Source organism: Gallus gallus, chromosome 3 (genome assembly GCF_016699485.2).
Source record: "Gallus gallus isolate bGalGal1 chromosome 3, bGalGal1.mat.broiler.GRCg7b, whole genome shotgun sequence".
NCBI classification, from domain to species: Eukaryota; Metazoa; Chordata; class Aves; order Galliformes; family Phasianidae; genus Gallus; species Gallus gallus.
In genome coordinates, this window is record NC_052534.1 from 4719414 (window position 1) to 4730826 (window position 11413).

An 11413-nucleotide genomic window follows, 5' to 3' on the forward strand; every position below is an offset into this window, starting at 1 on the left:
CGCTGCCGTGCGCATGCGTAGAGCGTGAGATAAGTCGCGGCCGCGAGTAGGGTGGGTGTAGTAGGAGTGGTGGCGCGAGCTTTGGCACTGAGGAGCGTCATCAATGCGCGTGGTGGGGGTGGGCTGATGTTTGGATTTGGTGATCTTAATGAGCTTTTCCAACCTGAATGATGCTATGACCGAGCCGCCACGTGGTCACCAGTTTTACTTCAGGTATTTAAGCAGGCAGCAGTTATTAAACGTCACGTTAGCGTGGAGAAGGAGCTTTCTGCTTTACGTAAAGTGGGTGAACTGGTTTTTCAGTTTACGCTGCGTGATGGGCCTTTCTAGAGCTTCCAGAGAGGTGAGATTGATTTGTTTTAAGGACAAAAAATGATACCGTTACTTCAGATGGAGTACTTATTGGTGCGGTGTTTGGGGGAGGCACTCTATGAGCGTTGCTGCCCTTTGCAGCTGGTAGAGCTGGAGGGAGAAAGGGGATCTTCTCCTCTATCACCACCATTCACTGCCGTGTCGGGTTTGGGACATCTGTCAGGAGCTGGCTTTGGCTCCCTGACTGTGGTAATTAACAGCAGAAGAATATCCTGAGACATCAGAGCTGCTGGTGTATAAGAAATACTGTTTACAGGTGCATTAGCAAAGCGTAATAAGTAATTCCTCTCTTTTGCACGGGGTGTGCTTTGCTAAGTCAGTTTCTGAAGCAGCCTGAAGTGCCTCTGTTCCTGGCTGTGCTGAGATCAATGAAGCCAAGTGAAGTGTATCTTTGGCTAGTGGCCCGGTGGAGTTTGCCTGGTCTTCACTGAGGAGTGTCAGAGAATGTTAGATTTGCTTGAAAGAGCTTGAGACGCTCCTGCTGCTGCTGCTTCTGAAGCCAAGAGGAGAATAATGGCACTTCAATTAAAATCGGATTGCGTTTGAGCCGCTAAACAAAGTTCTTCAGAAGCGTTGAGGCAGTCTGTTTTTCTGAGTAATAGTGTTCAATTGGAACTGAAGTGGTGGGTTCTGAAAGTTAACACAATGCTATGGTTTTAACTCGATGCGCTCTAAAATTAAGCTTTTGAATCCTTTTAGGACAGTGGTGAAATTCAGGTAGACCATCCAGGATTGTCTGAGGTTATGGAAGACTTGCAAGGCAAACATACACTGCAGAAACCTGAACGTTTCATGTGTCAGCAATACAGATGTGAAATAGTTAACGTTTGCTTCTTAAGTCCAATTAAAGCTTATTGTAGTAGTGAAAGCATTACTTTTTTTTTTTCCTGAAATGGAGTGTGTCAGGAAAGTAACTCTGTAAGCAGCTTTGTTTTGGGAAGCAGAAGTCAGAGATTTGTTCTCTGTGGTCTGCTGTGAATTTTCTGCTTCTGTTTTGCTCCTGAAGTAAGCATTTGAGGAGTAAGTAAGCTGAGGAGTTAACCCGAAATGACTCTAAGAACTCACTTGCTCTGACCTCTATGGGGGAGGGAAAAAAAGAATTAAATACTGTTTTAGTACAGGTATTTTTAACCTTAATTACAATGACAGAATTTGAACTATGTTGATGTACCAGTGTGAGATATTTTTACTGTCCCAAATCTTTCACCAGGAGTCATTATGAGGAGTATGCCATGCCTAATTTTACTGATTTGGGAACTTATTACTTCTTAATACTGATATTCTGTGTACCTTTTCTTTTTCTCTCTTCCTTCCAAGGCAGAACTGTGTTGGAAGAGCAAAGGCTCAGTACCTGCCCCACTTCAGATCTTCTACGTGACCAGCTGGAAATTTCATGAATCACAGGTAATGTGAAGCTCAACTGTTCTCAATTTGAGGATGTGTTTTATGTTACTTAGGCTTTAAGCAAATTTTATAAAATGTTTTAATTTTAGAAGCGATCCTTGTATGTTTTTTCCCCTCTCTTCTTCTTAGGTGAGACCTGCACAGAGAGCTTCTGCAACAGTTTCATTTGGACAAGAGGAGCAAAATAGTCCTTCATCAGTACTAAAAGCTATCTTGAAGCTCTTATTAAACTGCCAGTGCAGATAGTCTCCACTTCTACTATTTTGTTACAACACTTTGAAACTATAATCTGCACACAGCAAGGAATGTGAATGCCTGTGCTACATCAGTTGTGTAAAATAGCATTCATTTCTTTTTCTAGAGAAGTACTGTTAGCAGTATTCTAAGTAGTACATGCTCTCCCAGTTTGATTAAAGTGCTATTCTCAAATGTAAAGCCTCTTTCAGTGTTTCAGTAGGACAGACTGCTCCAGGTATGATTTGCAAGTCTTGAACATGCATCACCCTGTATTTTCAAAGTATTCCTGAGGGATGGTAGGTCATAATAAACAACACTACTTGCTGACAAATAAATTCAAGTCATACTATAAGAGAATATTGTTGAATACACAGATCTGACCGACTTAATATGGTTTCTGTCTGTTGGAAATCATGGTTAAAAAGATACGGTCAGTTAACATCTGAAAGTTGAATGTTTGACTTGTGTAAAAGGAAGTGATTAAATAAGTCCTGTAGAAATATATTTAGTTCATACTTCATACCTGCAACAGACAAATTCAATTCTCCTTCCGCTTGCAAATACGAAAATAATTGTTTCTGAACGTGAAGTAGGATAGGGTAGCCACAGAGAAGGCTGAGGCTTCATTCCACCTTTAACAGAATGTGTCATGATTTGACTGAAGTTTACTGAAAGAAGTAGCAAGCAGAAAAGTCAGCTAGCACACAAATAGACTTGTGCCCTTCAAACTAATGAGCTTACCAGTGGCATTCTCTGGAATTGGTGCTCTTTTGGAATTGCAAGGAACTTTTATACCAGTTGTATGTTGTTGTGCTTAAAGGTAAGTTAAATCACGTTTCCAAACTTTCTGCTTTTCTATTTTTTAGGGGCTGAAAATCATGAAGTTAATTTTCTACCTCCATACCTATTGCATGGGGCTGTAACTTTTCCTGTATATAACTATTTTTAGGAATTGATCTTAGTTACGAGTATGGCCCGTTATCATGAGAATTAAGTTAACTAAGGGAATTATGTTAAGAAGTAATTTACTCGATGATTTCACTTGATTGTAAAACTGGTAGGGAGTGGTAGGAGGGAAAAGCATGAAAAGTATGTAAGTGTATCATTAAAACAGATATATCATTGTTTCAGCTGTTGTATTAACAGAAGTGTAAGAGAAAGCTTCTCTTGGCCTGCCATAAGGACATTATCCAGCAGGTGGAGTTTGACAGGATGGTGAGCACAGGCCAAGTAGACAAGGTAGGCAGAAGCCTTACTATTTTGTCAGGGTTTATTGAGCTACGATTCAAAGACAAATGCAGATGCTAAAGTTACCACCTGCTGCTTAGCCAGTGTTCAGTTCTCAAAATTACAAAAATGCTTTTTGAAAGAAGCAATCTACGCAGTATTCAGCTGACTAGAGAACTTAATTTAAGAGTTGGGGGAGAAGGAGGTGTTCTGTTCCAGGTTTTGGCTGAAAGAAATGAGTGAGAAAGTATAAAATAGCATGATAAGGAGGGAAACCATCTTCTTGACAAGCCTAATCCATAACAGTTCAAGGGGGAGGAGCTCATCTTTCATTTTCCTTTAGAGAATGGTAGTACTCCTGGAAAAAGCGAGATAGAGTACAAGTCATCTTATAACCTTTACAGCCCTTAAAGTGAAGACTCGAAGAGCTTGTTTCTCCAAAGGTATTAAGTTTTCTCATAGACCATCCGTGGACTTGATACAAAATAATGCCTCTCTTTCCAGGTTCTGTCTTTTAGATAAAGTTTATGTATTCTAAGAGGAGCTCTTCAGTTTCCCACATGTGAGCTGCTATAGAAATGCATGTAAAATAACTGTGCAGCTTCATGCATTTTTGCTTCAGCAGGTTAACTTCCAGTCACTTCAACTGGTGACTCAGATGTGTTAAGGCAGTGAGGAGGTGGGAATGTGCTGGATAAATGTTAATTGGAGATGGGCTCCTACTGTGCTTCTGTGGTGCACTTGGGGTAGAAGGAAAGGATTTATCCTGGAGTCGATATCCTCTTCTTTGGTTCCCCATTCCATAGGTGGAATATGTAAACAGGAAGGCATGAACGTGATTTAGTAACAGGAGAAGGTATCTTCTGGATAGAGAGGAATGGAGGGACGGTTTTCTTTGTAGCACTTGGAAGAAAAAAAGTATGGGTAATTAATGTGGAAAAAGGCTGGGAACAGAAGTAGGGATTAATAAACATATTAATTGGAGCGATGCTAACCGGAATTAGGGAGCACGCAACTGACAGGTAAGGTGTTTGTTTCCCTGACCAATGGTGTTTTGTAAACAATTTTTGGTTTGGTAAACTTTGAAATGAATCACCATGCTATATGAATGTAATGAACATACAGGTTTTCATTGTGATGTGAGTTTCCTTTTTATTTCTTGACTTTTGAATTGGTATGTGAGCAGGGCGAACAAGTTACTGGCACACAGGAGCTGAAGATTGCATGAGCATTGAACACCTAATAGATTGGCACATAAGGTAATCAGTAATGCTTCCTCCAGCTATTCAAAATTAAGTGGGGGGGGGGGTGGGGGGGGGGGGAAGATCAGTGAGCATTATGGCTGCTTGCCGACTTTAAATCCTAATACAGAATAGGTGGTGATTTTCATGTTGTAGAGGATAAGAACGTTGGTGTGAACATGGCATTAAAATCTGCACGATGTAACCATCAGTGAGTTGCAAATGTTTAAAATTGCAAGCATCTACAAAATAAGTATATTATGAGAACCAACTCCACCACTGTAACTGCAGGGTTTTTTTTCCTCTTCTTGGGAGTTATTGGCTGGTCTGGTTTCTCCTAATCACTTTCTTTGTATGGCACTCAGATCAATCCCTTTGAAAAAAGTTAATTATGAATAGATTTTTTTTTCATGTAAGGCTCTCTAATTTTTTTCAGCTTTATGACTATTCTCTTCTTGATATTGTAATGAAGAGTGTAGTTGCCAGCTGTTAGTCTGGGGAGTTATTTTAAGCTTTAAGTGCTTGTTTAAGAATCCAGGTTTTGCAAAATAAGTAACTTCTAAGAAGTAGTTGCGAGGGTGATATGCTGTGTCCTGCAAGCATAGGTGGTTTTAAAAATCATAGGGAATGTTTTTTCTCCTGACTGCGGAAGAAAGGAAAGTGAATTTGGGGAAAGAATGATTTTGAGCAATCATAAGCCAAGAGTGCAAAATAAAATAAATATTAAGTGTAAATACAATTCTAAATGGAATATTACTATGTGAGGGTCACAGGCTGACAGGATCTGAGGTCAGTCATTGGTCATCAAGGATCAAGTTTTTTTTCAGTGTCTTTGATTACAAGATTAGTCAATACGTTCTTTTAGCCCAGGCTACTTAGGGTGTGGGGTTGATAATAAGACCCTATGTTTTGTAGCCCCTATGCTTTCAGAAGACTGCGAATTTGAGTTTTAAGCATGGGAAATCATCCCTGATTACCTCTAACTAATGAAAATGTCATCAGCAGAAGTTAAGAACTGAACCATAAAAAAAAAATCTTTTTTTTTTTAAACCAGCTTTAAAATAAAAAAGATATTTTTCAATGTTTTCTAGAAGTTAGGTTTCAGCTTGCTTTTTCAGCTGTGGAGGAGGGAGGAGAAGCCAGCAATCTTTCAGATGTATTTTCCTTAGAATATCCTGATGCAAAGGTCTGATCTAATGGGTATAATTCCATTAGAACATCTTGTTCCAAAGTTACATTAGGGAAGCTAGCATAAGCATTAGACCTAAATTTTAATTTGTCAAATCCAGGAATTTAATAGTCACTCTTAATTAAAAGATCTATTTTGGACCAGATTAGGAAACTGTTAATGTGGGGGGTGTGGATATTTCAGTACTTTGATTGGAATCATAGAATCATGTGGGTTGGATGGCCTTTAAGGGTCTCTTCCAGTCCAACCCTGTGCACTGAACAGGGACACCCACAGCTCCATCAGTGCTCAGAGCCCAGTTCAGCCTGACCTTGGCTGTCTGCAGGGATGGGGCACCACTGCCTCTCTGGGCAGCCTGTGCCACTGCCTCACCATGCTTGTTTAAAAAGCTCTTTCCTTATATCCAATCAAAATCTCCTCTCTTTTGTCTTGAAACCATTTCCTCTTGTCCTATCACATGGTCCCTGTTATAGAGTCTGTCCTCTTCTTTCTCATACTCCCCTTCAGATACTGGAAATCTGCTCTCAGGACTCTTGGAGCCTTCCCTTCTGCAGGCTGCACAGCCCAGCTCTCAGCCTGTCCTCACAGGGAGGTGTTCCATCCCTGGGCTCATTTCTGTGGCCCTCCTCTGGATGCTCTCCAACAGCTCCATGTCTCTCCTGTACTGAGCACTCCCCATCTGGACGCAGTGCTCCAGGTGAGGTCTCACAGCACAGAGCAGAGGGGCAGATCCCCTCCCTCACCCTGCTGGCCACGCTGCTTTGGATGCAGCCCAGGATGTGGTTGGCTCTCTGGGCTGCGAGGGCACAGTGCTGGCTCACGTCCAGGTGCCATCCATGAGTACACCCAGGTCTTTTTCAGCAGGGCTGTGCTCCATCCTTATATCCTCATCTTGAACCGGTAGTTTGGGCTGCCACAACCCAGGGGCAGAGCTTGCACTTGGCTTTGTTGAGCCTCACAAGGTTCTCCTGGGCCCACCGCTCAGCCTGCCGAGGTCTCTGTGATGGCATCCTGTCCACGGGCCGTGCTGACTGCACCACACAGCTCGGTGTTGTCTGTGAACTGCTGAGGGCGCATTCGATCCCACTGTCGGTGCCACTGATGAAGATGTTCAAGAGCACCAGACCCAGTACTGGCACTTAAGGGACACCATTGGTCGCTGATCTCAGTCTGGACGTTGAGCCATTGACCACCACTCTCTGGGTATGATCTTGCAAGTTCCTCATCCACTGAACAGTCCACCCAACAAATCTGTATCTTCCTGATTTGGAGAGAAGGATGTTGTGGGAGATAAATGTCAGCACTGAAGGAAGTTTGACAGGTATAGCTAGCCAGTTGATTTCCTGCATATCTTAAGTGCTCTCAGGAGAGAGAGAATAAAATAAAATAGGAAATGAGAAGTTGTGTTTTTTAGCTGAAGGTTGTGTATCAGTGTCAAGCAGAAAACCCTGAGATGTGCATGTGCTTATAGAGGAGTAGGACTCATGGCTTAAATCAAATAAGGATCAAAGTGGTTTGTTGATTTATTAATAGATTGTAATTAACCCTCAGTCAGTGAACTGCACATTTAGGATTAACAGCAGCCATATAACAGATAAATGGCTGTACTAAAGCCTTACAAAATGTGAGTAAACACCTTCAGCTATCTACACGCTCTTCTCCAGCAGTCTCATGTAAGTTGGCAGTCTTGTGTTTGCCTCTGTCCTTTCAGCAGGCTGTTGTGGCTACAAGGGTTTACCAGTCTGGGAATGCACATCCTTCTATTTGCATTATATGCCTCTCCTTTGGAGATGTGGTGCTGTAGCTGTGTGTGTTTCTGTGCTGTCTGTGCAATTCCCCTTACTTACCCTGCATGCCATGCTGGCATCCCACAGATGATGGGCGGGCACCCTGGAAGGGGAGACGTGGGTTGTGCCCCATGCTGCCAGCACGAGGGCAGGGCTGGGGGCTGCTCCTGGCCCCTAGGTGCCAGGAGGGCATCTTCTTAGCGTGGGACCAGATTGGTCTGCTGCTTTCTTCCTTCTTTTGTTACAAATTGTAGTGCTTGGGAAACCGAAGAGTTCCTATTAAAATATATCAGCTTTAAAACAGACAAGACCTGTAAAGAGAGACATCTTGTACCTACTCCACAGCTGGACCATGAGAAAACTTGATGCCATTGGAGACGTGAGCTCTTCTTTTAGTCTTACTGTTATCATAGTTGCTTTTGTAATTGACAATGTAATTTCCACAAAGTACTTGCTTTCAATGCAATTATCTTTTGCAGTCAGTACCTTTCCTGGCTCAACCGCAAAGTCTGATGCTATAGAAGAAATATTGTTGTTTTGAGGCAATGGCTGTAGGAAGATTTAGCTGGTGAACCAACGCTGGACTTCCTTGGCAGCCAGGACCAAACTGTAAAGCATAGTCCTATCTTTGCATCCATGTGACTTTAATTTGCATGACATCCCATTCATGCCTCATTTTTGTCTTTGAATTTCTTCAGTCACCTAATTCCAGAAGATATCAGTACTGTAGATACTCCCGAGTGGTTTTGTTACTCAGATCTCAAACAGCACATCCTAAGCGTTTTTTTGCCTACAGGAGTCATCTTCAAAAGTGCTCCGGAGGGGGCACTGAGGTGCTGTCACACCACTGTTCAGTCATCAGACTGAGAGCACTTGTTTGATGCATGGATGACTGATCTTCGATTACTGCCTTTCACAAAACAGACAGAAACATCTGTTGTTTTATTTATACGTGAGCTTTCCCAAATAGCGGCTTACAGGGCTTTGTCTTGTTCTGTTTTGTTTTTCCTTCCCTTTCAGCTCAGTGAATGCCTCTTGTATGCAGAGAGGGGCTCTGAAAACCAAATAGATTGGATGATTGTATCTCTCTGTTCAGGTCATGCTAAAGCTTGCTGGATGATGCTTTTTAGTAACTGGGAGTTGATGATCCCTTGTTGAGAGACTAGACTTTTATTTAGAACTTCTATAACTCTGTGTTTAGAGATTTCAAAGGTACTGAATTAAAAGGGATTGCAGTGGTGGTTTACCATCCTCTTAAATCCTTTGGAGTAAATTTTGGAGTTAAATACCTTTGGAGTCATTCCACTTTTGGGAGAGGATTCAGGTTTATAAACCCAAAGGGCTTATAAGTTCAGGGAAGTGTTTCCCTGCTGCTCCTTGCAGCGAGTAGCAGAACTTGACAGATAACATTACTCCAGCATTGACTACTGGGCAGCCTGGCTTCACTTTTAGCTCTCCTGTGTCTCTGAGCAGTCACACAGCATCTGTACATCAGTTCAGAAATCTTGAGGATGTAAGTCAGAATCCCATAGCTATAAAGGGATCTAAGTGTTACGTGGTACAATCATAGAACCACCAAGGTTGGAAAAGACCTCCAAGATCTTCTAGATGAACTGTCCACCTACCACCAGTATTTCCCCACTCAACCATGTCCCTTAGTACCATATCTAAAGGTTGCTTGAACACCTCCAGAGATGGTGACTCAGCATTCTCCCTGTGCAGCCTGTGCCAATGCCTCACCACTCTTTTGGAGAGGAAACTCCAAGTGTTGCAGCATAAAGATGCTTCTGTAGACCTATCTTTCCAGATTCTGCTCTTGAGTATTGCTAAATAACTCCCTCCATTTAACAGTGCTCTTAATATTGTGTTCTAACCATCTTGAAAACACATTGATGTGACTTAGTGTAGCACTTGAGATGAATTTACAAATGAATCTCGGCATAAGACAGATGTATTTTAACACTTCTGTTTCTATGTCTGCTTCCTGAATATTTATTTTCAACCTCCAGCTGATCAGCCGCTTTACCTTGTGTACTGAAATGGGCTGCTTATTGCGGTGGGAAGTCAAGTAAAAGCCACTGTTTGTTAATGGGTGCTTAGAACAGGCACAGTCAGACATCTTAAATTATTCTAAATAAGCAGTAATTCTAATTTATTTCTAAAGATAGAACCATAACAACCCAGTTACCTAGTTCCCTCACAGACTGTAGTGAGCACGATTAGCATAAAATCGGTCTATAAGTTTAATGTGAAATTTCTAGTTGCATAGACATTGAACATACTAGCAAAAATATGGCAAGCTGTGTTAGATTCTGTGTAGTAACTTGTTCACATCCCATGCTGAGGGATCAGTCTAGAGGGATCTAGATAAGCTGGATCGCTGGGCTGAGATGAATGGGATGAGGTTCAACAAGGCCAAGTGTCGGGTCCTGCACTTTGGCCACAATAACCCCAGGCAACGCTACAGGCTTGGGGCTGAGTGGCTGGAGGACTGTGAAGAGGAAAGCGACCTGGGGGTGCTGGTTGATGCACGACTGAACGTGAGCTGACTGTGTGCCCAAGTGGCCAAGAGGGCCACTACCATCCTGGCCTGCATTAGAAATAGCTTGGCCAGCCGGAGCAGGGAGGTGATCATCCCTCTGTACTCAGCACTGGTGAGGCCGCACCTCGAGTATTGTGTTTGGTTTTGGGGCCCTCACTCCAAGAAAGACATTGAGGCCCTGGAACATGTCCAGAGAAGGGCAATGGAACTGGTGAGGGGACTGGAGTACAGGCCTTATGAGGAACGGCTGAGGGAGCTGGGATTGTTCAGCCTGGAGAAGAGGAGGCTCAGGGGAGACCTCATTGCTCTCTAACCTGAAGGGAGGTTGCGATGAGGAGGGGTTTGGCCTCTTCTCCCAGGCAACAAACAGGACCTGAGGAAATGGCCACAAGTTGTACCAGAGGAGGTTTAGATTAGACGTAATCTAAACCTTTTCCCACAGAGAGTGGTCAGGCACTGGAATGGCTGTCCAGGGAGGTGGTGGAGTCACCGTCACTGGTAGTGTTCAAGAGGCGTCTGGATGAGGAGCTACAAGATATGGTTTACTGGCTTGTGGTAGCAATGGTAATGGGAGGGTGTTTGGACTAGATGATCTTGTAGGTCCTTTCCAACCTTGTGATTCTATGAAATATATCTAATGGGTGTGTGCCGTATCTGTAGTGTTTTCCTCTTACCTCTTACGTTGTCCTGTTAATCCTATTTTCAGCAGTGTTCCTATGGAACTGATTTTCTGACCAGGCTGTGTCATGGAAAGGAAATGTAACTTGAGGAAGTACAGCTGTGGTGGAGGAACACGTGTACTGGGCCCTAAGACCTGACTCTTGTAACAAGAACTAGAACAACAAAGACAAGAGAAGGAAATTAAGGAAAGAAGGATGACTCACAACTTGTATATTGAAGATCACATTCAGAAATGGTGACAAAGAAGCTATGAACAAATCAAGATTGAAAAAAAAGAAAAGAAAAAACAGTAAAATATGTTTTTCTTCAATCTTACTCAGTACTTTAAATGATAATATGTGTATGTTTCCATTTAACCTCTTGATGCTCTGATTTAGTAAAGGGAAATCTTCATACAACGTAGACAGCTCTCTGCTCATTTTTAATTATCAGGCTGTGTTGCTTAGAGGTACACAATCATAAATCATGATAGTTTCTTTCTGTTTACTCAAGGAATGAGCGCACTTCATTTCTGGATTGGATGATGAGTTAGTTTGCCACAAATGTCTTGACTTAAGACCTTGACATTCATTTTCTCTCCACAGGCATTTATGCCAGGAAAACTCAATTGTTTGAGTGCTCATGGAAAAGAAATGCAAGAGCTGCCTTGGTATCACTAAAGCAAGTTCACTGAAAAATGTAAGTCTATAGATTTTTTTTTTTTTCAGTATCTTCTGTAACAGCCAGAAAAACG

At 42.4% G+C, this 11413-nt stretch overlaps 1 protein-coding gene across 50 annotated transcripts in view; it reads left to right on the plus strand.

The window, feature by feature from the left end:
• Positions 1–53: 53 nt before the first annotated feature.
• The window catches only part of LOC101747556, a 32170-nt gene continuing 20810 nt past the window's right edge, over positions 54–11413 (plus strand). For 13 of the 50 annotated variants that reach the window (XR_005858443.2, XR_006938888.1, XR_005858444.2 and 10 more), the window contains exons 1-8: positions 54–213; positions 1690–1776; positions 1906–2833; positions 3145–3252; positions 4427–4499; positions 7712–7836; positions 10706–10969; positions 11265–11358. Coding sequence is in view for 1 of the 50 variants with exons in the window: in XM_040697780.2 (XP_040553714.1) it covers positions 149–343; positions 1690–1776; positions 1906–2022 (399 nt within the window). In the remaining 49 variants the exon portion in view is untranslated. Of the gene's footprint in view, positions 344–1689; positions 1777–1905; positions 2834–3144; positions 3253–4426; positions 4500–6177; positions 7837–10705; positions 10970–11264; positions 11359–11413 lie in introns of those variants that run through there. The other 37 variants (XR_006938870.1, XR_006938885.1, XR_005858439.2 and 34 more) reach the window with 37 other exon arrangements.